This window comes from Prionailurus viverrinus, chromosome D4, assembly GCF_022837055.1.
Source record: "Prionailurus viverrinus isolate Anna chromosome D4, UM_Priviv_1.0, whole genome shotgun sequence".
NCBI lineage: Eukaryota > Metazoa > Chordata > Mammalia > Carnivora > Felidae > Prionailurus > Prionailurus viverrinus.
In genome coordinates, this window is record NC_062573.1 from 16,072,195 (window position 1) to 16,099,942 (window position 27,748).

Sequence of the window (27,748 nt, forward strand, 5' to 3'; positions counted from 1 at the left end):
AACAGGTATTCCCCCAAAACAACAGATGATTTAAATTTATGTAGTATGTCACTTGCTATCCTTTGGCACTTTTAGCTATGGAGGTGACAGTCAATACTTTTGAAAGAAATGAACTGCAGTGTTGATTTTCATATAATATGTTTAACATTTTTAACATGGATACATTCATTCTTTTCTTGCACATAGCTAACCTCACATAGTAATCATAAAACAATATTTTATTTGGAGTTGGTGACAGGGAATTCAGATGCGAGGACCAATTTTTCCTGGCTACTATTTTTTAAAATATTTTTTTAATTTTTATTTTTAAGTGATTTCTGCAGTCAGTGTGGGGTTCAGACTCACAAGCCCAAGATCAAGAGTCACATGCTCCACTGACTGAGCCAGCCAGGCACTCCTCCTGACTACTATTTTTAAACGGTAGAAAAATATCAAGTTCCAGGCAACCGGGCTGATTTTTCATTCTAAAAAATAATTGTCTTTTTTTGCCAGTCTTAAGAGTAATACACACTCACACACAAAATTAAGTTTCTTTAAAATAATGTCTTACAATAATAAGATAAAATGTTTGTACCAAATTTGTTAAATATAAAACCTGGCAGAGAAGTTCCTAAGAAATAATCTGTTAACTAACAAACGAATAAGAACTATCTCTTGTGATGTAGGAAAAATGAAGCTCTTAAAAGGAAAAGCAAAAACTCTGCACGCTCAACAAGTCTCCGCAGAGGAAAGCCATACTGGTAGGCTTTCCCTAGAATGCTAATAGCATATTGAGCGTTAACTGATAATGTTTGAACCTACAATGCAACTACTTTGGGGACAGATGAGGAAAACAGAAAACAACGGCGGGCTTGATAATAGGCTAAGAAGGAGATACAGTGAAGCAGAAGTCACAGAGAATAATGTAATATAATGAAAACTATTTGAAAAACATTGCGCTCCTGTTCTAGGGGCATGGTATAAATAAGCTGTTGTCCCCAACATGATTATTTCCACCATCCCCCTGCATGCCAGGTTTTGAAACGTGGAGAACTGGGGGGCAAATGATAACATTGACGGAAACTGGGAAACCGAGAAGGAACACCAGTGATAAGAAAGTGAACAGTGAAACATTGTAAAGTGAGCCACATCATTGAGGAATTTGCCTATGAAAGAAAGAGCAAAGCCTATGGCAGTGCAAGGGAAACAGGACAAGGGAGGGAAGTTTTCAGAACAAGGATATCTGAAAATAGAAAGGAAAAAACTAGTGGGAAAAGGAACACAATTAAAGGTGAAAAAGAGCAATCTGTGCAGAAGGAAGGTAAGTTTTTGTCTTTTCTTTTTGTTAACGTGAAATGTGAAAAAAAAACCCAAAACATTCAGCATCTCGTTTATAATTAGATGATCTATAATATTCTTTTCCAAGAGATTTTAAGGTAGCTTAAAAAGGGAGTTCAGTTTCTGCATCTTCTAGATCTTCATGGGTTGTAATGTATAAGAAGAGTATTGCCTGGGTATAATTTTTTAGCACTATTTATATGCTCACAAAAGGTATGGGTCCCAGTAATGAATGACACTGTCCCGTGGATGTGTCAGTGTTTAAAGAAGGTGGGCTATTTTGTGTGACTTGTAAACTGGTTCTTAAGTATAATCAGAATGGGTACCTACAATGCTTTAAACAATGTCATCATTTCTGAAGTGTATTGACCTCCAAGCTATTTGCTGGAAAGGAAAGAGTTCATTTAGACTCAGAACTTCATAGGTGTTAGTTTAAAATTCATTTATTAGTTTCTTTCAGTATCCCTCCTCTTCTTTCAGTGAAGATCACTGCTAGTTTTTATTGTACAAGTGTGGTTTCTTTATCTCACTTATCTGGCTTACTTTTCTAATCCGTGCTCAGTTTATTCAGTGTTTTTTCATATTTTTTGGTCACACGGTACTTTCAAATCTACTGAAAAACTACTGCGTGCCGAGCAAGATAATAGGCTGAGATTCAGGTATTAAATATGTTTATCCTTCTTTTCAAATTTACTCTTTTCTAAATTTTGTTGTGGAAGAACCAACTTTTTATGTAGATCAAACCTGTCCCTCCCCGTTAGATCAAACGATAAGTCTTGTGATTTCTTGTGGTAAAATAGAATTGTGTTTATACTAGTGAATATAAGTTTGAGAAGTGTTCTCCTAACTAAATGAACATTATGCCTGATCCGTCTCTTTATGTCCTCAGATGAAATGAAGATTAATATTAGAATAACTACAGGTGCAAAAAAGGAGATGCAAGGAGAAAACCTCACCATTTGGAGCTTTTTTTTCCTGGAGGGTTTTTCTAGATACCCAAAGTTAGAGATTGTTCTCTTCGCCTTCAGTCTTGTGATGTATCTGATAACCCTCTTGGGCAACAGCACTCTTATTTTAGTCACTGTCCTAGAGTCACGCCTTCAAACCCCCATGTACTTATTCCTCGGAAATCTCTCTTTCATGGATATTTGTTACACGTCTGCTTCTATTCCCACGTTGCTGGTGAACTTGCTGTCATCCCAGAAAACCATTGTCTTTTCTGGGTGTGCTGTACAGATGTATCTGTCCCTTGCCATGGGCTCCACAGAGTGTGTGCTTCTGGCTGTGATGGCGTATGACCGCTACGTGGCCATTTGCAACTCACTGAGATACCCCGTCATCATGAACAGGCAGGTCTGTGTGCAGATGGCCGCTGTCTCCTGGGTGACGGGTTGTCTGACTGCCCTGCTGGAAACCACTTGCGCCCTGCAGATACCCCTCTGTGGGAATCTCATAGACCACTTCACGTGTGAAATTCTGGCCGTGCTGAAGTTAGCTTGTGCACATTCCTTGCTCATGGACGTGATCATGCTGGTGGTCAGCGTGCTCCTCCTGCCCATCCCAATGCTCTTAATTTGTATCTCTTATTTCTTCATCCTTTCCACTATCCTGAGAATCAGCTCAGCAGAAGGAAGAAACAAAGCTTTTTCTACCTGTGGTGCCCACTTGACGGTGGTGATCTTGTACTATGGGGCTGCCCTCTCCATGTACCTAAAGCCTTCTTCCTCAAGCTCCCAAGAAGTAGATAAAATCATTTCACTGCTTTATGGAGTGCTCACCCCTATGTTGAACCCCATAATTTACAGTTTAAGAAACAAAGAAGTCAAAGATGCCATGAAAAAACTATTGTATCGAACACATGAAAATCTCTGACTGGATGCCCGCAGTTTTATCAGAGGGGTGTGCTCCTGGCAGAGTTCCCCATAGAAATTCTAGACCGTACACTCACCCACAGAACACTGATTTGACCTTGAGCCCTATAATTTTACAGCTGTGAGGTATGTGTACACAGAAGTGACTGCCCGTGGACAATAGCAGGTCCCCGTTTGCATTTGGCAACATTTGCTGTCTCTTGTGTTTCACGGTTGGAGAAGTTTTAGGCTGCAGAGTCCTGACACATTGGCTCCTGAAAGAAATTTGGATAAATTTACTCAGTGAATGTTGGTGCCAGAAAAATTTTGGATATGTTCTCTGCCTTAAATCCTTTCTAGAAGGAGGTGGGACCATAGGGAAACAAACGAATAATAGAGATTGGCCTTGATTATGCAAACGAGAAAATTAAAGAAAAATTAAAAGGCTCGCTCACCATCACACAGTTGCAGAACTGGAACTACAACCCCATTATCCCTTCATCTTTGGAAACATGTTGGACCACAGTGTGGTGGCTCCCTAACTACCGTTCCTCATTCAGAACTCCTGATCAGAGCTTCTGACTTTCTGAGTAAGGCATCCAGTACTCATCTGCCAACCTTGATTTGCTCACCTGCCAACCTTGCCTTTCTAACCACATTGATATTTGTGTAAATTTTATCTGTTTCTTTGCCAGTATACCACGCATATGCTAAGCCTTTTTGTGTGTTTGTCTTCTTTCTTCTTTTTGGGTGATTGACTTCGGAAGGGCAGGGAAATCTATTCTATTGTACCTTTCGTGTTTACAGCGGTCATTCGGTAAACTAATAAATTTACCAGCTTTAAAGTAATCTGTTTGAGAAGTAAGTCCCCCTTGAGAAAATTAGGAAGAAACAATATAGGGCAATGAGGTATATTGCTTTATAAATAGCCAAAGATGACAGAGACAACATTTATATCCACGTTTGAGCTTTTATTTGTCTAAAAATATTGCTTGTTGAAAATGTGGACTCTAGGCCTCTACTCCCAGAATCTGATTCAGTAGCTCTGACGTGGGGTCCTGGTATTCTGCATTTATGATAGATCCCCGAGAAATTTTGATACAGATTTTGAGATGACCAGACTTTGGGAGACATTATTTCCAGCAAAAACTGATCATTCCAAAATAAATGTGGGATTAGTTCTCATTTCTTCCCTTTTTCCTTTTATTAAAGAATTAAAAATTTTTTTATGGTGTTTATTATTTTTTTTGAGAGAGAGAGATAGAGTGCGAGTGGGAGAGGGGCAGAGAGAGAGGGAAACACAGAATCTGAAGCAGGCTCCAGGCTGTGAGCTGTCAGCACAGAGTCCAATGTGGGACTTGAACTCACAAGCTGTGAAATCATAACCTGAGCTGAAGTCGACGCTCAATCAACTGAGCCACCCAGGTGCCCCTAAAAAAATTTTTTTTAATGTTTATTTTTGATATATAGAGAGAAACAAACCATGAGCCAGGAGGGGAGGGGCAGAGAGAAAGGGAGACACAGAATCTGAAGCAGGCTCTAGGCTGTCAGCACAGGGACCGATGCGGGACTAAAACCATGGACTGCAGATCATGACCTGACCTGAAGTGGGATGCTTAACTGACTGAGCCACCCAGGGGCCCCTACCTTTTTACCTTTTAATTTTGTTTTGCCTTTCATTGTTTGTGCCTCCATTGTACCTCCTCATTTGCCTACCTCCACTTCTAGAGTAGGGAAGGGGGGAGGGTTTTGAGTGGAGGAAGGTTAGCCCACTTGGTAAATTTTACCATATGAAAGACCCAAGAAGTTCTAGTATTGGATGTTGAGTTTGGATTATTTAACTCATACACCTTGAGATCTAGGGCTTTCGTGACATGTTTCTGGATGTGTAACCCCCATATAAAGACACTTGAAATAATCACCCAGCAAAATTCTAGTGATGCAGCAAGGGGACCAGCTTGATGCCAAAATTGCTAAGAGATGTTTGATAATGGAGGATGAAGACAAGCCCTGAGTAAATGGCTTTGGGGTAGTAGAGGAGAGCTGACCAGGAAGCTTTCATCCCTGATGTGATTATTCTTCTCTTTGGATACCTCAACCTTCACAACCAGATACCACATTCATTTCCTGGTAATTTCAGAGTCATTTTGAAGTGCCCTTCTGTGGGAGACTTCTATTAGAGTGGAGCTGGATTTCATGTTAGAGTAGAAGTAATGGCCTCCCAGAATTAGCTGTAGTCTGTGTAGTACCAAGTATAAACAGGAATAACCAAAGTTCTAGAAACAGCTGAAATCTTTTCTTCAAAGAGTGAATTATGAGAACTTTAAAGACACAGCAACTGAGTAACCTCTGTAATTAGTGATCAACTTTGATACAAGGAACTGAGCAAATTGACATGGAGACCAGAGTTTCAGAATGGGATATGGATCAGAATGGGATGCTGAAACAGATTAGAGATGATCCAGATGTCAGAAAAGGACCCACAAAGGGGCCCAGGCAAATATCTCTGTAACAGCTCTTGGCTCAGATATAAGAGATTAGGAGTTATGGTAGTCACAGCCATATGTTATGCAAAGTTGCTGTGAAAAACAAGTGAATATAAATATAAATGTGGTTTATATAATGTAGGCATATATATATCATATATCTATATGTCATATCTATATGTCATCTATATATCATATATCATATATATCACATATATATCATATATCATATATATTCCTATATATATATCACATATATATCATATATATTCCTATATATATCATATATACATCATATGTCATATCATATTTATATATATGCCTATATATGCCTATATTATAGGCAATCCTGAAGTTAATTATTGGTAACTTCAATAGGAGTGGTGCATTCCTTCACTTGGATTAGATTCCATCTCAACCAGTACTAACTACAATCATTACTTTTAGAGAGTCTCAGGTAAGGGATCCTTTTCAGGTATTATTAAAAAGAGGAGTAAGGTAAAAGTATGCCTGGCACATCATTTCCTGGATGATTGCATAACCAGATTTATGCTGGAGAAAAATATGATCATGTCACTTCCCTGCTTAAATCCTTTAGTGGCTTTTAATTACCCTAAAAAAACTTGAAATCCTTAAGATGATATTCAAGGGTTTTCTTAATATGATTGCCCACCATTTACATCCTTGGCTCTGGGAACACACAACTCCTTTTGGTTTCATGGAAGTGGTATCCTGTGTCTTGCTTCTTCTCTTATTAGGAACGCTTATCACAATTTGTAACTTGATCATAATTTGTGGGTTTGCTTTTTAATATCTATTTCACTGGTCTGTAGGTTCATTGAGGCAAAGGCTGTATCAGTTTCATCGGCTGTTGAATACCTAGGGCTTAGCACAAGGTCTGGCGCAGAGAAGACATTTTGTGCATACTTTTTGTGAAGGACCAGCTGTTCAGTGAACATATGTTGAATAAAAATATGCATGTAATAAACCTTTGATGGCTATTGAATTTGGTGCTTGATCATCCCTGAAGGTGTCTCTGGTGACCTCTAGGTGTCAAAGAAGGCTGATAATGGGGTTGGAGGGTAATTCATGAGTTGTATTTTAGACATGTTGAATTTGTCATTATTTTGAGATCTAGAAGTAGAAATATCAAGCAGTCAGTTGGGTATGCAGGTTGTAACTAATGAGAAAGATCAGCCTGGAGATACAAACTTGTGACATATTTGCACATATGTAATTAAGTGATGAACATGGTTGACGTGAACTTAGGGAGAGGGTATAGAGTGAGAAAATAGCCTAAGATGAAACTAGAGAAACACTAATATTTAAAGCCCATCAAATAGGAAAAGCCAACAAAGGGGGATTGAAAAGGAGCTAACTCTAAGTAGGAAGAGGGCAAAAACCAGGACACAGATTCCAGTTTTGATCAAGATGAAGTAAATGCATGCCATCTTGTTTCTCCCACTGAATGAAATTAAAAACTCTAAGCAGCCCAAATGTCCACTGACTGATGAATGGATAAAGAAGATGTGGTGTGTGTATATGTACACACACACACACACACACACACACACACACACACACACTGGAATACTATTCAGCCCAAAAAAAAGAATGAAATCTTGCCATTTGCAATGACACGGCTGGAGCTAACGAGTATAAATGCTAAGTGAAAGAAGTAGTCAGGGAAAGACAAATACTATACGATTTCACTCAGATGAAATTTAAAAAACCAAAGCATATGAGCAAAGGAAAAAGAGACACAAACCAAGAAACAGACTCTTAACTATAGACAACAAACTAATGATTACCAGAGGGGAGGTTGGTGGGGGGATGGGTGAAATAGGTGAGGGGGATTAAAGAGTGCACATGTGATGAGCACTGGGTGATGTATGGAAGTGTTGAATCACTATATTGTGCACCTGAAAAGAATATTGCACTGCATGTTAACTGTACTGGAATTAAAATAAATAACATACACACACATGCTCTAGACAGAATGTGTGGAGCAACTCTCTGAGGATTCTGGAAAATAAATGCTAGCAGGCAGACCTGGGAAGGGAACTACCTTGCAAGCTACCAACAAACGCATGGTGAATTTTTTGCCTCTCCTCTCCCTGCCCCGATATCTCTTGGCTTTGACTGCAGGGAAGGCTGAAACCCAAACCTGTGCACTGGGATCAGATAGAAAGATAGAAGAAAGAGCTCCAGGTGACATTCCCTTTTCTTTTTTGGTCTGGAAGAGAGAAATGGGACTCCTGTCCATCAGAGTGAAGTACATTCCCTGATGTTTTTCTGTTATCTCTTGCCCACATCCCCAGGCAGTCCTGTGGGGACAGTGGCGATACCAGCACTGGTGAATGGGCAGGCAGCTGAAATCCTTAGGAAACAGCACTTCTTGACCGGAGGGACTGTGGTCCCAAGAGCATGGGAGGACCTTATAGTTTCTCCTCTCTCTCTATCTTCTCACTGTTTGGTACCTGAAGCAGGGACTTTTAGCTTCCAGAACTGTAAGAAAGTAAATTTTTTCTGTTTAAGTTACCCAGTCTGTGGTCTTCTGTTATGGCAGCTTGCATAGACTAATAGGTGGCCCCTTCCTCCATCTCCAAAGCCAGCAAATGAATCAAGTCTTTCTCATATTGCATCACTCTGACCCTGCTTCTGTCATCATATCTCTTTCTTCAATTCTGTTCTGTCTCTTCCTCCCACTTTTAAAGGCCCTTGTGATTATACTGGGCTGAGGCAGATAAGCTCTCTGTTTGTTGTAAAGTCAGCTGATTAGCAACCTTAATTCCATCTGCAACCTTATCTCCTTCGCCAGTTTGTATACAACACATTTTCTTTATCCATTCATCCATCAATGGACAGGACATTTGGGTTTCTTCCACCTCTTGGCTATTGTGAATAATGCCTTTGTGAACATGGGTGTACAGATATCTCTTTGAGATCCTGCTTTCAATTCTTTTGGATATGTAACCATGAGTGAGATTGCTGGATCATATGATAATTCTATTTTAAATTTTTTTGAGGAAAACACGTACATTTTTTCCCAATTTCTCCACATCTTTGTCATCACATGTAATTTTCTGTTTTTCTTTTTTTTATACATTAACCGTCCTAATTGGTATAAGGCAATATTTCATTGTGGTTTTGACCTGCATTTCTTTAATGATTAGTGATGCTGAGCATCTTTTCATATAATTTTTGGACATTTGTATACTTTACAGAAATGTTTACTCAAATGTTTTGCTTATTTTATTTTACTGTCTCTATTATGTCCTTGATTAAATGGTAAGTTCTTTAACATGGTACCTTGGCTCTCTTAAAGTTCTTTTTTTCATTAGGCTTTAATTTTTTAGAGTAGTTTTAGGTTCCCAGTAGAGTTGAGGGGAAGGTACAGAGATTTCCCATACACTCCCTGCTCCTGTGCCCACAGCTTCCGCCATTATCAACACACCTCCACAGGAGGGGTACATTTGTTATTCAGTTGATGAACCTACGTTGACACATCACAATCACCCACAATTCATCATTTACAGTATGGTTTACTCATGGTGTTGTATATTCTGTGGGTGTGAACAAATATATAATGACCTGTAGCCATCATTATGGCTTCATATGGAGTATGAGACTTCATGGTATTTGCAATATATAAAATAGAGTGAATTTCTTAAGCTTGAGAGTAATACTACTCTTGGACCCTTTCATGAATACTTTAAACTGTCTCTACCTCTCAATATTTCACTCTTTCTCTTAAGTAGAGATTACTTTACTTTGAAGGTACTTCAAATTTCCCTTAGGAGAAACTTTCTAAGAAGAAAACTTCTCTTACTAATAAGTCTCAGTTGGATTTTCCCATGTTTGCTCTCAACCCCCTGCCTACCCAGGAGGCTGGGTCTCACGGTGTCTCATTTAACCTGTGTGCACTTCCAGAGCACCAGCGCCACTTGGGTTCTAAACTATAATGAGTCTTGACAAAGCACAGTTCCCTGCAGGGCAGTGAGAACCAGCCTGTGACTTGTACCCGTGTAGTGGGAATAGTGTCATGATGAAGAAGTGAAGTGCTGCAGAGAAAGAAAAGCATTATGACTATTTTGGTTAGGTAGGTTTTGTCAACAAAGGCATTCTTGCACCATTGAAGAGTTGAGCCAAGTAGCTGCTTGTCCCAAAGGGCCATGGGAACATCTCAGAGGGTGATGGAGAATACGGAATAAGAGAAGTGGAGTGGTGTGCATTCATTTTCCTGCCCACTGAGCAAAGAAGTACCTTCTCAGTGTAACCCTCTTCTTATCTTCTATTTCTTTTTTTTTTTTTAACATTTATTTATTTTTAAGAGACAGAGAGAGACAGAGCATGAGTGGGGGAGGGGCAGAGAGAGAGGGAGACACAGAATCCGAAGCAGGCTCCAGGCTCTAAGCTGTCAGCACAGAGCCCAATGTGGGGCTTGAACCCATGAATCATGAGATGATGATCTGAGCTGAAGTTGGACACTTAACTGGTTGAGCCACCCAGGCATCCCTTATCTTCTATTTCTGTACCTCAAATGGGCCTCGTGTTAACCAATACAACTTTTCTCTATTTTTTTTAACTTTCCCTATGTTTTCTCTTTTTTTTTAAGTAGTAAATAAGTCTTAGAGATTTAATGCACGGTATAAATATACACACCAATATTGGATTATAATCAAACTTGTTGAGAGACTAGAACTTAATTATGCCAACCACTAAAAAGAAATGATAATTATGTAATGTGATGGAGGTGCTAATTATCACTACAATGGCAATTGCTACCTTATAAAAATCTATCATATTAACATGTTGTACACCTTAAATTTATACAACATTGTAAGTCAAAAATGTTTCAATAAGAAAAAGGAAAGGCAATTTTAAGATAATAAACCAATACACACATCTATATATGTATAAGTAGATACATATATATATGTGTGTATATATATGTGTGTATAAATATAAATATAAATATAAATATGTATAAACTGAAAAACAAAGATTAGAGTCAACTATCTTCGGCTTCCATAAAATGGTTCCACTACTTGCCTGTGATGTGTTTAATGTTTTTCCAAGTCAAATCACTGAAAACAATTTTATAGAGTAACCCAGGAAGCAGAGCAATGATGTCATCAATTGAAAAGTTGTAGGGGTGCCTGGGTGGCACAGTCAGTTAAGTCAGGTCATGATCTCACAGTTTGAGTTTGAGCCCCGTGCTGGGCTCTGTGCTGACAGCTCAGAGCCTGGAGCCTGCTTTGGATTCTGTCTCCTTCTCTCTCTGCCCCTCCCCACTTGTGCTCTCTCTGTGTCTCAAAAACAAATAAATGAAAAGTTATTAAACCTTTAGTTGCATTATATAATTATACAGGCATATCTTAAAGAATAGCTAACCCATTGGCAATGAAGACAGACTGTCATTTACCTGACTTCTATATTAGAACTGAATTCAGGGATGCCTGGGTGGCTTAGTCAGCTACGCATCCAACTCTTATTTTCGTTTCAGGTCATACACCCAGGGTTGTGGGATAGAGGCCCATGTTGGGCTCCACGCTGGGCGTGGAGCCTGCTGAAGATTCTCTTTCTCCCTCTCTCTCTCCCCTCTCCCCTGCTTTCATGCATTCTCTCAAAACAAAACAAAAACTGAGTTCAATTTACCGTTTCTAATATTATTGAGAGAGCTTATTAGAACATAAGACTTTGATGACAGAGACCCAAATCTTTTTTTTCCCCCAGAGTTTGCTAGTCAAACATGAATTCTTTTTCATACTTCTATAAATTCCTAACCTTTTTAGTCTTAAAAAAACCAAAAAGCCACAAACTAAAGTATGAAATTCGTAAGTTCCATTGTAATTATTAGTCTCAGCCTCCCCCATCAACATTTAGCTCAACTATGTATTTAATCTTCCTTTTTTCTTCACTCACCTGTATCTTTCAAAATCTCCCAGCATTCAAAAAGACAGTCTTCTCCCTGATTAACAGTGCACAAAACTCTCACAAATTGCCTACTTTTTTCCCCTACAGTTTTATTCTATTAATTTGGGTTTACTTATATATTATATTGTAAAACATTTTTTTTAAGTTTATTTATTTTGAGAGAGAGAAGGAGTGTGTGCGTGCAAGTTGGGGAGGGGCAGACAGAGAGGGAGAGAGAGAGAATCCTAAGCAGAGCCTGACATAGGCTTGATCCCACAAACCGTGAGATCATGATCTGAGCTGAAATCAACAGTTGGGCGCTTAGCTGACTGAGCCACCCAGGTGCCACTATAAAACATTTAAAATCAGCCTTTTCATTGGTATTTTGTTAACTAATTTAGAAGAAGTTCAAGTCCTGATGCCTTCTGTATGTATGGTAGGAGCACCAAAACACACCACAAAATATATTTTGTATTAGACATGGCTTTTTCAGTGAAGTAGAGCAGCTGCGCTCATCCAGTTAAACAAGTGGCCAATGGTGAACTGTAGAGTGAGGGGAGTCAAGGATCCAAAATAATCACATTCCAAATAATTAGTGAGATAGGAATATGTACGTTCCAAATGCCTATGTTTTATGAAAGTGTGTTACTGACAAAGGAGAACTAAAATAATTACTATTATTATTGAATTTATTTATCTTGAGAGAGAATAGAACACATAAGGAGGGAGGGGCAGAGAGAGCAGGAGAGAGAGAATCCCAAGCAGGCTCTGCACTGTCAATGAAGAGCACAGCTCAGGGCTCAAACTCACAAACTGTGAGATCATGATCTGAGCTGAAAGCAAGAGTCGGACGCTTAACCGACTGAGCCACCCAGGCACCCAAGAACTAGCAACAATTACTAAAAGGACAAAGCGGCTAATTCTAGACGTTGGCTATACCTCTTGGCTGTATGTGTGCGTTCTCATCTGTTACTCCTCATCCATGTCCTTACCGGAACTGCTACAGTGGGAGGGATCTATAGGTCTTCCATTTTTGCCAGAGCAGGCTACAGCTCTAAAGTGCATGCCTTTTCCACATTCTTTGACATCTCCTCTTACCCAAAATCCTCGTTGAGACTCCCTTCTGCCTTCTGGAAGAATGCAATCTCACCAGTTTCCCTAAGGTTGAGATAGAAATACATCACAAACGCAGAGTTCCATTTCCACAAAAAGGTATAGGTCAGAGCCTTGGCATTTCTCCTTCTTCTCACCTTCTCCCTCTTCCCTGTGGGCTGTCGCCATGGACTTAGGGCTGTTTCACAGTTCGTGGAGCAGGATTGTCAACTTGGACCACGCTGTGAAGTTGCAGTCATCTCCACAGTGCATTCTCGCACAAGGGGAGGCATGCCATTTGTCTGCTTGAGGCATTCTGTCATTTCTGCTGACTGGGTATCATCAGAGATGCAGGACACCAAAATTCTTGGGACTCTTGAAATCTGACATCAGTTTCACAAGGCTGAAATCAAGATGTCAGCAAGGCTGGTTCTTACTGGAGGGTAGGGAGAATCAAGTATCTCACCTTTTCCAGCTTCTAGAGGCCACCTACATCCTTCACCGCTATGCCCTGGCTCCAGCTTCAAAGCCCACAGTGTAGTAGCAGCACACCTCCACCTCTCTGTCCCTCGACACATCATAAAAGAAGACTGTTTCCCTGACAGAATGTGAATAGTAGCATAGTGCCCAGAACAAATTAAGGCTGTGGGTCAAGAGCTATGCCTTCAACATCTGTTGATTTATTTTTATTTTTATTTTTTTAAATGTTTGTCTATTTTTGAGAGAGAGAGAGAGAGAGACAGAGAGAGAGAGAGAGAGAAGGAGTGGGGGAAGGGCAAGGAGAGAGGAATACAGAGGATCCAAAGTGGGCTCTGCACTGACAGCAGAGATCCCAATGTGGGGCTCGAACTCACAAATGGTGAGGTCATGATCTCAGCCAAAGTTGGAGGCTTAACTGACTGAGCCACCCAGGCGCCCCAATGTCTGTTAGCTCTCGAGAACATGTACCATTTACTCTAATTATCCAAGCAGTCCTGGGAGGCTCCGTCCACTATCACATTGCCTACCAGCTGTGCTTCAAGGAGAGGAATTTTAGTAGTTCATCAAAATTCTTTTTAATTTCCTTTCTAGCATGTGCTGTCTTTCAGCCACAGGCAATAGTTAGCTCGATGGAATTTACGTCTGGAGAACAACATTCCAATGTAAGAGAGACATTGATAAACAGGGACTATGTCGTATTTTATGCACATACTTCCCGAGTACATTTTCCTTGAAAAATTATTTTGTCTTTTTTTGCATAGTCAATGAATAAATACATTCTTGTGAAAACCATTAAAGCACAATGATTTATCAGGCTGCTCCTTTGGATATATCCACAGTTCATCCCACTCTCACCACCAGGGTTAATTCTTCTAATCAGACCTTTCTTATTCTTATTCAGTACTGTGGCAGTACTCAAACTTTATTGTGCTTAAGTATTACCTGGAAAGCAAGTAGTGAGCAAGCAGCTTGATTCCTCAGCCCTACTCTAGAGATTCTGATTCAGTAGGTTTGGGGGGGAAGTGAGAATATGTTTTTCTGATTAAATCTTAAATGATGTTGACGTTGCTGATCCACAGACCACATTTTGAAAGGCACTGCTATTGGCATATGGTATAGAAGTATAGAAATATTTAGTATAATTTTGTGTATATGGTGTTATGCAAATATTACACTGTTTATAATTTGCTTTTAAAAATTAATGTATCTTGGAAACAGCATCATGGCAAGAATATGGGTCTACCACGCTCTTTTAAGCTCCTACAGAGTATCTTATATTTCCTTCTGTTTCATTAGGTGCTTACTATAATTTGTTAGGATTTCCTTTCTTGTACAAGAATTTGTGTTGATACTTGTCTGTTTAACGTTTGGTTTTTAATGTTCTTTTTATTAACTGAAACACAAGCACTAGCCAGAGGATGTATATCTTCTCTAAGTATAGTCACACTTTAACTATTGTATTTCATCTTTTAAAGAAATCTTTCCTCAGAGACTCCTAACTTGCTAAAGTCTTTCCTGGTCATTCTCTAGACTTGGTATAGAACTGTGATCTCTATCAGTAATCTGTGGTCTCTATCAGTAATCTGGGATTGCTTTTGCTTCTGACTTGAGCTGTGTTCCCCAGTTCCTGATTTGATATTTTCCTCTCGCCTCTTCCCAAACTGCCTTGTTTTGTTAGTTCAATAGCTCTCCAGAAAAGGGTGCATGAGTGGTAATTTTTTTGTGACTTTGAATGTCTGGACATATCTTTGTTCTGTTGATGGTTTGGCTGGCTATAGAATTCTCAATATTTTGAAATTTCTTAATGATGTGTCTTTGTATGGATTTTTTTTTTCAGCCACAGTTTGGGTACTGCTTGGAAACTTTCAATCTGAAATCTGATTGATTTCAGATATATATCTACATATATACATACTGTGATGATTTCCTTCTCTTTATTTTCTGGACTTTTAGTATTATGTTGGAACTTCTGGATTGGTACTCTAATGGGCTAATCTCTTGTCTTTCTTTGTGTTTTTGCTCTATCCACTGGGAGATTTTTGTAACTTCATCTTCCAACTTTTTTGTTTAGTTTTTCCTAGTTTTGACCTTGTTTTTACTTTCCAAGAGCTATTTTTATTCTTTGAATGATTTTTTAAATTTTTTATGCATAAAATTTATTGTCAAATTGGCTTCCATACAACACCCAGTGCTCATCCCAACAAGTGCCCTCCTCAGTGCCCATCACCCACTTTCCCTTCTCCCCCACCCACCCTGAGTTTGTTGTCTGTATTTAAGAGTCTCTTGTGGTTTGCTTCCCTCCCTCTCTGTACCTATTTTTTTCCCCTTTCCTTCCCCCATGGCCGTCTGTTAAGTGTCTCAAGATCCACATATGAGTGAAAACATATGATATCTGTCCTTCTCTGACTGACTTATTTCACTCAGCATAATAACTTCCAGTTCCATCCACATTGCTGCAAATGTGGATGATTTGCATTTCATCCACATGATTTCATCTGAATGATTTTTATACACTACAACTTCTTTATCCACTTATTTGTCAATGGACACCTAGGTTGTTTCAACATCTTGGCTGTCATAAATAAATAATACTGCCATGAACATGAGGGTGCAGATATCTCTTTGACATAATGTTTTAGTTTCCTTTGGATACATTCACAGAAGTGGGGTTACTGGATCATATGGTAGTTCTATTTTTATATTTTTGAGGAACCTCTATATCATTTTCCATAGTGGCTGCACTAATTTATATTCCCACCAACAGTATACAGGGTTCCCTTTTCTACACATCCTCACCAGCACTGTGCCTTGTCTTTTTGATGCTAGCCATCTTAGTAGATGTGAGGTGATATTTCATTCTGGTTCTGAATTAATTTCCCTGACGATTAGTGATGTTGAGCACCTTTTGAGGTACTTCTGTTGGTTATTTGTATGTCTTCTTTGCAAAGATACCTATTCAGATCCTCTGCCCATTTTTAAATTAGACTGTTTTTGCTATTGAATTGTGAGTTCTTTGTATATTTTTGAAATTAACCTCTTATATATAATTTGCAGATGTTTTCTACCATTCCACAGGTTGTCTTTTCATTTTGTTGATGGTTTCCTTTGCTGTGCAGAAGCCTTTTATATTAGATTTTGATTTATATATTTCAAAGCTGTGTAGTTAAATCTATAAAATATCATGACTGTTGTGTCTTTTTGATATATTGAAATGTGCTTGCACAGTTATTAATATGCAATAGTCCTCCTGGGTTACTCTAATAATTTTCATCTTGTATTTATTTCAATATTAATATTGTTATGGTTGGTTTTCCTCTAAGCATTCTCTTGATATACCGTTTCTCATCCCTTTATTTCAACATTGTCTTGTTATTTGAAGCCCATCTTTTAAATAGTTGAGTTTAATTTTAACCTCCTCAATCTGTGAGTCTGTCCTCTAAAATGAATTTTACTTATTAATATTTATTGTTATTTTATATTTAAGCCTGTTTGTACCCCTTATTTATTTGCTCATTCTTACTATTCTTTTGTATTATTTTTTACTTCGCTCCCCACCCCCATTCTATTGTTTGTTGAATTGATGATTTCTTTTTTTTTTTCCTGCTAGTGTATTAGAAGAAATAATGCCATACACTCATTTAAACTTATATTTTCTAACAATGTCTATAAGTTAATACCTACATCTGTAGGGGCTCCTGGGTGGCTCAGTTGATTGAGCATCTGACTTTGGCTCAGGTCATGATCTGGCGGTCTGCCCCTCCCCTGCTTGCACTTTGTGTCTCTGAAATAAATAAAAGGTTAAAAAAATTAAAAAAAAAACCCTACATCTGTAGAAGTTAGGTACTGTTATAATGATGTTTTGTAATATGCTATCCCCCAGATAAACCCAAATAATAGCAGTCTTTTTCACCATTCATGCATCTATGTGGTGGCTGAGGTTCAGCTGATATAGGCTGGGTGTGGTGACATAGCTGTGCTACTCACGGTGGCTCGGTTGATTGGTTGGAATACCTGTGCTCCATGTGTCTGTCATCCTCTCCTTGGAACAGCAGGCTGGGGCATGTCTTAATAGCAATAGTGTAGGCACAAGAGGGTAAGCTTAACTCTGAAAGCCCGTTTTAAGTCTCTGGTTGAGTCATAGCTGCTAACATGTCACATGTTCTAGCACACGGTGAATAGATAAGGATATATACTCCAAGGCATTATGAGGGCATTGCAAAATTACATGATAAGGAATGTGGATGTGTGATCCCATTACTAAGGAGAGAGAGAACAGAGTAAGGATCCAGTCTACTAGGACGTTCTTCCCTTTAACAAGATGACCTTTAAAAAAATTTGTACAGTCCCTCTTTTTTTCCTCCCTACCATCTTCTATGTATGTATTTGAGATTTTTGTTATTTGATATTGCTGTTATTTTTAATTTAAAAAATGTATACTTATTGAGACAGGGATATCCAGGGTGCTGCATGGATCTGAGTTCTGGCAGTGGCTGCTATGATGCACTGATCAGAGTCTCCATCAGGAAAGAGGGACTCTCAGCTGTGAGGATATTGCCCCCATCCAGACTGTTCTCAACTCTCAGACACTGTCAGGGATTGCCTTGACCGAAGAAGGTGCCTTGCCAAGGCCATGCCCTCTTCACAGGTGGTCCCATCCAATGACTGTTGAGTATGTTGAGTATGAGGATATCAAAGTCTGGCCCTTTTGCTCCAGTTTAGGGTGGTCCTCAAGGGTCATCCAACTTTTGGAACTCCTTGGAGAATCAGCTAGGGCTTCTTCTTTTTTTTTTTTTTTAATATGAAATTTATTGTCAGATTGGTTTCCATACAACACCCAGTGCTCTCACCTAAGGCTTCTATTGCAATACATTGTATCACTGCACAGTTTCTGCCTAATCTTGCTCCCTTACCCTCCTTTCTCTTCCTGAAGTGTTGATTCTCAGAGCACTCCCAATTAAGCTTGTTTACATGCTAGTTCCTATTTCAGATAACTTACCTGGGAACCCATCCCTGAGAGTTGACGTGGGTGGTCCCCCAAACCTAAACCAGATCAAAACAAAAGACACATGCTGGGATAAGATCCTGGAGCAGAACCACACATTACCTGGTTGGCAAAGAGAACTGTTACTGGTGGTAGCGGGAGCACCATGAGACCCTGACAAAAATAAGCAGTATAATTGTGAAAAAATCTACTGTTGGGCAATTGGGACAGTGGATCAGTGGAAGGTAATGTGTTAGCAGGTACAATGTGTAAAGCAGATGGTAAAAATGAGAGAAAAAGCAACTATAAGTATAATAATATTGAATGTTTATTGCTAAACTCAATTGAAACTTGGAAAAAGATAATGAAAAGTTAAGAAAGAGCAATTAGAAATTACAAGCTAAATGTGAAAGTCAAAGGGCCTACTTGGTATCATATGCAAATGTTCTCATGTCCTATGGCTGGAAAGCAGAGAAAACAAAGGACCAGGGTCATGAGATTAATTGTGAGTAGATGAGCCCTAAACCAAGGTATATCTGCAATGTCAAGGTTGGGAAACAATAGGACCCTGCCATCTTGGATGGGGACAGTGATATTAATGCATCCTAAAAATCTTGAATCCTCCAGATTTTTCTGAGTCTTTGAGCCTGAAGAAGTGACCCACTTTCTTATAAGGGCTAGAATTCCTTCCTTGCTTGAAGATGATGCAAAGGCACCTCTCCCTTACCCCCATCAGGATGTACACCTGTCTCCCTTCCTGGCCCAAAGCCAAATCTCCCTTCCTGGGATTAAGTTATAATATCACCCAGGAGGGGATGTACTAGATCTGAAAGACAGGAAAAGAACACAACCTCAAAGGAGCCGTAGTATTTAGCTAGCATGTTTCAGCAAAAGCTGGGAGAAACATGGGGTTGGGTTTTGAGGGTCCCTGATCAAGAGGAGAGGAACAGGATTTAAGGTAGAGGAAAGGAGAGTGTGTCAATTTGAGAGCACTCTGTCAGGAATAGGATGTATATAAATAATATATAAATGTTTCACATATGAATATTTTTTGTGTTTTCATGTAACATAACTTTTCTTCAATTGAATACAGACCTCCATCATTTTCAGTCACTGCATGGTGTTCTATTATGAGGCTGTGTCATAATTTTAATATTGTTTTGTGTGTCTCTGAATGAACACTGCTTTTCCTTTTTTGAGTAATTACATTTTGTCCATTGGTCAAGCAGCAAATTTTGTCCTACCGTTCTGTTACTCAGTCTTGCCATATTGTTTGCACTTTGGATGTCATTCACTATTCTTGATCAGCTTTTCCCTCTCTCTTTGGAATTGCTTCACATTTGTTTACTTTAGTGGAACAAAAAGAATTCTCAGTGATGTTGCTTTTACTAAAGACTGTTCTGAAAATACAGCAGATTTTAATAAGTCTTATTTCCTCAAAACATGCAGACTCTTTTAATTAAGAATTTTGTGTTGGTCTGAAAACTGCAAAGTTCTTTCACTATTGTGCCTTGTGGTTTTGTGATATAGAGAATGTACACAAAAATAAGGATTAATTCTATGAAGACACATGGGTCTGCTCACCTGTTTGCCTCCACATTTTGGAAACCGGATAATCTAATAGGATAGTCAAGTGTGATTGGCTTCATCAAAATGTATTTCCAAAGCAGTACATGGAGGAAGTCTTTACATTGAACCTTTTGAAATGCCGTAATGGGAAAGAAGTGTACAAAATCTCTTAAATGGTCAACTTAAGGAGGATTGTATACAATAAACATATACATATATAATGGGGTCCTGATATTAACTTACAGTTGGTGTATAACTATGAGTGCTTTCCTTATTCTGTCAGGCTTAGACTTCTCTTCTCAAATAATTTAGGTTCTCTTGGTGTTTTTCTATCTAGTGGTCATGAGGAAGCTTAATTTGCATGACATATTTGAGGACATTGAGATAAAGTACTGGCCAAGGAAGATTTCTTCAAAGCAGTGAAGGGAATGTTGAGGACAATAGAATTCAAACAAAGAGCGGATAAGAACTCTACATACGTTTTTGGTGAAACAAAGAAAGAATGAAGACATGAGAGTAGAAACATTGGGCGAATTTGCGGATATCAGGTGGATCCAGCAAGGGGAAATTCTTTTGGGCACAGATTCATAGCCAAGTACTCCTCACTCATCTGACTACCTTCTTGCTGGGTTTCATGGCATTACTTCTTTTCATGATCCCCAAATGTTGTAAACCCTCAGATATCAGAAACTTTTGGAAAAAGCTATGATCATTTAAGCAGAAAAAACTAACTTCCAACTTTAGGGGCCCTGGTGGAAAGCACCAATAATTGCATAGACGTGTGAAGACCTTTGATGCTACCAATGGTAGCTGGTGGGCAAGAAGAACATTGATGATAGGAGTTCTTTTATTTTTTTTTAAATATAATTTATTGTCAAATTGGCTTCCATACAACACCCAGTGCTCATCCCAACAAGTGCCCTCCTCAATGCCCATCACCCATTTTCTCCTCTCCCCCACCTCCCACCCACCCTCAGTTTGTTCTCTGTATTTAAGAGTCTCTTGTGGTTTGCTTCCCTCCCTCTCTGTAACTATTTTTCCCCCTTCCCTTCCCCCATGGCCTTGTGTTAAGTCTCTCAAGATCCACATATGAGTGAAAACATATGATATCTGTCCTTCTCTGGCTGACTTATTTCACTCAGCATAATACCTTCCAGTATCATCCACGTTGTTGCAAATGGCATGATTTCATTCTTTCTCGTTACCAAGTAGTATTCCATTGTATACATAAACCACATCTTCTTTACCCATTCATCAGTTGATGGACATTTAGGCTCTTTCCGTAATTTGGCTGTTGTTGAAAACGCTGCTATAAACATTGGGGTACATGTGCCCCTATGAATCAAGACTCCTGTATCCCTTGAGTAAATTCCTAGTAGTGCTATTACTAGGTCATAGGGTAGTTCTATTTTTAATTTTTTGAGGAACCTCCACACTGTTTTCCAGAGTGGCTGCACCAGTGTGCATTCCCACCAACAGTGCAAGAGGGTTCCCGTTTCTGATAGGAGTTCTCTTATGAGGAAATTAACAAAGGTGGGTGTTGGCTCAGAGCAAAATGCCATATTATCATTATCCAAGTTTGTGATATTCCTTCAAGTTGGTATGCTCTGGGGGCAGTAAGAGTCTTTTTCCACCTTCTTCTCCTCCTTCTTCCCTTTCTTTCTCTTTCTTTAAAAATGTGTCTTTATCTTTTGCATTATCTCTTTCCACATGCCTTTGTGCCATTTCCTTCCACCTGAATCTGATCTTTCTCAATGCCCTGTTTTTATTTGAAAATAATTTATGTGTCTTGTTAAAATAAACAGGTTCATTCCGAAAGACCGATTCCTGGATGATTTAAAGGGATAAATTCATTAATGTCTTCTAATTTACTTTTTTCCAGCCTGATTTATTTTGCATCTTGGGCTCATGCTAATTTTTATAGGTGCACTAGGAGGCACTGTTGAGTTTTAAATATCCCAGTAGTGTTTTCCTGGTTTATATTAATGCTGAACTTGCAATTCCTTTCATTTATGTCAGTATTTCACCTTCTGTGCTAGCAGTAGGGTATGAAAAAGATGTGTAGATTTGCTTCCAGTGCAGAAAAAAATAATGATGATTTAAAACAGTGCTTGTTGAAAGTTAGGGTAAGAAAAATGCATATTTGTGAAGGAGTATTGATTTTTTTTCTTTTGGCATTTATGGGTTATAAATTCACATTAGTGATACAGCCAATATACAAACCACAGTTGTAGCAACCAGAGAAGGAAACAGGATATGGCCCCTTTTGTAAGATGCTCATAATATTCCCAAGGAGGCAGGGGAAAACTCCATTCATCTGCAGTTTATTCAGAATGTTCTTTTCTTTCGCTTGTCATTTTGGAATGGATTTAACTGCTGGGTTTAACTGGATTTAATGGATTTAACTGTTGCTAAAAAGTTACAGGAACAACAGCCTCATAGCTAGAAATCATCTGTTTCTTCACAAAACAAGTTCGCCCAGATCAGTCATGTGACCTCCCCAGCAGTGCCCAGCCCTCTGACCTGAGTCTTGTTGGAACAGCATCTCTTTGGGATTGAAAAAGAATTCATGTTCTAAGTCTTTCCTGCTATTTCTCTCAAGTTTGTTGCCTGCTGTAATGTCGAGTCCTTTTTCCTTTTAAACCACATACTGCAAAGTAAACCTAAAAACCCAAATCCTTTCGACAGAGAATTCAATGTGCAGATTTGGGATAATATAAGCCACAAATGTCTGATCAGTATCTTACCACTACACAAGTTAAAAAAATTGATTAGGCGTGGTTTGAGTTTTCTCATTGGTAAAGCAAGGTTAGCTGTGTGAACATTTAAACTGTTTTTAGTATAATTCAAGCTGAACCTCAGAAGATTCTTAAATTTATGTTTGATTTTTTTGTGTATTAACAGAATCAAATCTAAGTCTGTTTTTTAAAATCTGCATTTAATACATTTTCATCATTTTACAAATATTTTGGGAATGATTAATTAATTTCCCTTAAAAAGCATTGATTAAAAACACATTTGTTTATGTAGTTACTATGTGCAGCTAATTACTTGTGATTCTTGTTCACCTGATGTCCGCACTCCACTGAGGCACCAAATATATCTGGATTTGCATCCGGCTCTCTTGGACAACTTATTTGATTCTCTGAGTATCAGACTGATGAGGACAAAAATACTTTCATCATAATGGCTTTGTAAGGATTAAATGAGGCACTGATGTAAAGTAGTCAAGGTAGCAAAGTGTTTGGTCGAATCTAGCATGTTCCCTTTTGTATCTACGTAAGACCAGCAATGATGCAACAGGCAGAAACAGCAAGAGTCCAAACTGCTGCCTTGTGGTGTGTTCCCACATCATGCTGGAGAAATCTCACAAAGGTGAAGAAAGTAATACAAAGGGGTATGCACATTTCTTGCACTATGGCATCAAAGGAAAAGTATAGCTACTGTTCAAAACCTAGGATAAATTTGAGCTATTTATAATATATGCTGCACTCCAGAGTATTTTTTTTTAATTTTTTAAATGTTTTTATTTATTTTTAAAGGAGAGAGAGAGACAGAGCATGAGCGGGGGAGGAACAGAGAAGGAGGGAGACACAGAATCCGAAGCAAGGCTCCAGGCTCTGAGCTGTCAGCACAGAGCCGGATGTGGGGCTCAAACCCATGAACCATGAGATCATGACCTGAGCCTAAGTCAGACGCTTAACAGACTGAGCCACCTAGGTACCCCTGCACTCCAGAGTATTTTAATCAAAGTTCTTGTGAATGACTTTGGATCAAAGAAATGAATCAAATAATCAACGGAAGTAGAGCCTCTATTTCCTTAGCGCTGTATATTCGTGCTTAGAATATGGCGCCTTTGAAAATTTATGTTAATTTTTTTTTTTTAAGAGATACCAGGGCTCAAAGCCCAAGAAGTGCAAATGAACATAACTAAATATAAATCACTCTACTCTCATTGCCCTTCCTGGGGTCAGCCTCTGCTACATTCTTGGGTATCTTTCTATTGAGAGTAAATAGACACATGATAGAGAGATAGATAGATAGATAGATAGATAGATAGGTGAATGGATATGGATATGGACACAGACATACATGTAGTTACAATCTTTTCACTCATTGGGATATAGCTTTAGGATACATTACTAGAAAAGGAATTGCATCAAAGGCCTTGTGCATTTATAATTTTTATATTGCCAAATTGCCCTCTGTAGAGAATATATATATATCCTCCCCATATATATATATATTATCACCAGTGCCTATATTCTTTTTTTTGTTTGTTTTTAACTTAGGAAAAATTGGTATATAACATTATATTAGTTTCAAGTGTACAACATAGTAGTTTGATCTTTGCATATACTACAGAGTGATCACCACAGTAAGTCTCATAACCATCTGTCACCATACGGTTGACCCCCTTCACACTTTTTGCTCACTTCCTAGCCCCCTTCCCCTCTGATAACCAACAATCTGTTCTCTGTATCTATGAGTTTTGTTTGGTTTTTTTAGATTCCACATATAAGTGAAATCATATAGTATTTGTCTTTCTTTCTCTGACTTATTTCACTTGTCATAATACCCTCAACAATACCTATATTCTTCAGCAGTACCATTTATTACTTTTTGGATCACAATTTGATAGGTAGAAATGATCTTTCAGTGCAGTTTCAGTGAAGTGTCTTTATTATGAGTGATATTATTACATTTTAGGAGCCATTTTTATTTTTTTCTGTGAATTGTCTTTTCATATCATTCACCTATGTTAGATTGGTCTCTTAGTCTTGTTATTAATATATTAAAAATACATTAGGAAAATAAGACCTTTGTAATTTGAGTTGTGATTTTTTTTCCAGCTTTTTATTTATCTTTTGGCTTTTTTTACGTGAATTTTCATATGCAGGCATTTTACATTTTTCTGTAATGTGGTCCCACTAAGATTATAAAAGCATAGAATTTGCCACATACTGAATTCCCATGTGTATTTTGCTGTGTTTAGAAAATTGCATTTTAAGATAAAGTTTACTTTTTCCTGGAATTATTATCTTTTATTCCAGAAGAAACATAATACTATTTCTAAAAGAGTTGGAGGAGACCAATATGGGTTATAGAAAGGGATTGTATTAAAGATTACATAATATTTAAGACTAGATAGAGTAAGGCATCATAGCTTATTCAAAACCTTTGGAGGTCTTGCCTGGTGAATAGAAACAAATGATTTTAATCAGCACATTCATTGTATGCCTGTAAATGGATCCTTCTAAAAGCCTGAAACTAGTCCTTCTCTTATTTGGTTAAGACAACTTCATTTGGTGGGAATCTCTGTGAGCTTTAGGAATATCCCATTTGCATGGCCAATTACTTTTTAGCATTCCTGGGCATGTCTGTCATAGATGACAGGCATATCTAGTCCAATAGCACAAAGTTACACTCTTAATATAAAGTTAGAGAAATGTTTTTTTTCAATTAGCTTGCTTACATGATTGATATATGTATGTGCATGTGTGTCCTTTAAAGGACAATGATGAGCCTTAGCAGAAAATTTCCAAAGTATTTCTTATAAAACAGTAGAGCCCAACCTGATGAAGTTTCTCTACAATATTTGAAGAACTTCAGACAATCACGTGCTTATAATTGTAAATATTTAAATAGTGCCATTGGGAGAAATTTTGGTTTGTAAAAAGCTAGTGTAGAAATGTACTTGAAAACAATTTACATAATTGTAAAAAAAATTCTCAGTGATTAAAAATGGCTAAAGAAAGGCAAAGAGTGGGTTTCTTCCTAGCCCCTCTTAGAAGTCTCTGGTTTGTATTACTAAATGGCTACCTACAGCTTTACTCAACAGTTGTAACTTAAGGCCGCCAAGGCTGATTTCTTTGAGTGAAGGTTGCTGGATTGCTCTTTTTCCAATAAATGTAGAGTCTGATTTATTTCATGTTAAGCAGACAAAGATTCCCTTTGAAATATGTAGTCTGAGCGCCAAACACTAGACCCATTGTCTCTGAAACAATAAGCGCCACATTCAGGCCTTGGGAATGGTGAGCGATTTGCTTGTATTCCAGAACCAAAGAAGTTTTACACATCTAGAAAAGTGATGCACAGCTGAGTTTTCAATAATGCTAATACTGTGTGTATGAGTGCGGACATACACTGTGTGTATAGTGTTGTACCCTGGCTGGTATATGCCACTCATGGATCAGCCTTGCACTGACTTCTCATGATGCATTATTTATATATGTGTATGCTAATAGAAACCAATCACTTCAAATGGAAGTAGAAAGGACTTCTATTCATGTTCCATTTTGCAGATGAGTATATAGAATTAGATTATATTTGTTACATAAATTCCAGATGTAATGTGGCATTCAAAATTAGGGATTGCCTTGTGTCAGTTTCTGCAGATGCCAACCCTGAACTGAGTATTTATGTGCAAATGATTTATTAGGGAATTGCTCCCAGGAGCAACAGGTAAGGGAGTGGGAGAAGCAGATCAGTGAAAAGAAGGAATCCAAGCAAGGGTACAATTCCTGGCACAGTTTTAGTCTCAGCTGGATTGTACAGGAGAGCTTTGGAGAACAAATTAGCTCAGATTTTGTCCCAACTTGAAAGAGCTGGGCTTTCATAAGTCGTTCTTTGGCTCAGAGACACCCAAACTAAGCTAAGGGGTACCTCATCTCTCAGATACTTCCAGCTTTTTGCACAGGCGTGCAAAGTGGTGTCTGTGGCTGAGGGCAATCTTCTGAAGATCATCACAAATGGGAGTCCATAGAAGCAAAAGCACAAAGAAGCTGGGGATGGGGGTGTGTACAGAGAAATGGCTCAAGGGTTTCAAGGGGATCTGGATTCAATATCAACTGTTATTTGCTATAGGGATCACTTATTAGTTCTGATTAAATGATCCTAGTCATTAAATGAATAATTCATATAGTGATTCTAATACATTCCTTTTATTTTATTTATTTTTTAATATGAAATTTATTGTCAAATTTGTTTCCATACAACACCCAGTGCTCATCCCAGCAGGTGCCCTCCTCAATGCCCATCATCCATCCTCCCCTCCCTCCCACCCCCCATTAACCCTCAGCTTATTCTCAGTTTTTAAGAGTCTCTTATAGTTTGGCTCCCTCCCTCTCTAACTTTTTTTTCCCTTCCCCTCCCCCATGGTCTTCTGTTAAGTTTCTCAGGATCCACATAAGAGTGAAAACATATGGTATCTGTCTTTCTCTGTATGACTTATTTCACTTAGTATAACACTCTCCAGTTCCATCCACGTTGCTACAAAAGGCCATATTTCATTCTTTCTCATTGCCAAGTAGTATTCCATTGTATATATAAACCACAACTTCTTTAGCCATTCATCAGTTGATGGACATGTAGGCTCTTTCCATAATTTGGCTATTGTTGAAAGTGCTGCTATAAACATTGGGGTACAAGTGCCCCTATGCATCAGCACTCCTGCTAATACATTCATTTTAAAAGAATTGTCAGTAGAATGATCCTTATCAGTTATTAGCTTAGCCAAGTGCTATAGTATAGGGAATCTTTCTCCTTACTATTTCTCAAGCACACCAGACGTACTTCCATCTCACAGACTTTGTACTTGTTTCTTCTGCTTGGGTCTTACCCCATGGACTGATTTTTGGTAAAAGGTGAGAAAAATATGACTTTGTGATGGAGGCATTTGGCTGTTTCACCCTGATCCAGTCTTGCCACCATTGACTAGATGTCGTGTACCTCTTAATGTGATGTAACATGAAGTATATACAACATCCTCACAAAGTATTCTTTCCCCAAACTAAACAGAATTTGATCAAACCTTTCCCTAACTTCTGGTGTACGATATAAATATTGTTGTTTTAGACAGTCAGTGTCCCTTAGGGACATTGGGTTTGCCCAAGTTTTTACCACTTGTTTTGCTCATCCTCTCTTCTTGCATCTCAGCCATTTTACCAGGAATAATCTTCCTTCTAAGTATGTCTCTTAGCACTGTGCTGACCAATATGGTAACCACCAGTCATATGGATATTGAGTACTTGAAATATAATTACTAGTCTGAA

At 38.4% G+C, this 27,748-nt stretch overlaps 1 protein-coding gene across 1 annotated transcript; it reads left to right on the top strand.

Annotated features, from left to right (window-relative positions):
- Positions 1–1,189: 1,189 nt before the first annotated feature.
- LOC125150470 (olfactory receptor 2K2) lies at positions 1,190–3,881 on the top strand. Its single transcript, XM_047830419.1, has 2 exons — positions 1,190–1,300; positions 2,207–3,881. Exon 2 carries the CDS (start codon positions 2,212–2,214, stop codon positions 3,187–3,189), a length of 978 nt encoding a protein of 325 aa, XP_047686375.1. The 5' UTR covers positions 1,190–1,300; positions 2,207–2,211; the 3' UTR covers positions 3,190–3,881.
- Positions 3,882–27,748: the final 23,867 nt, after the last annotated feature.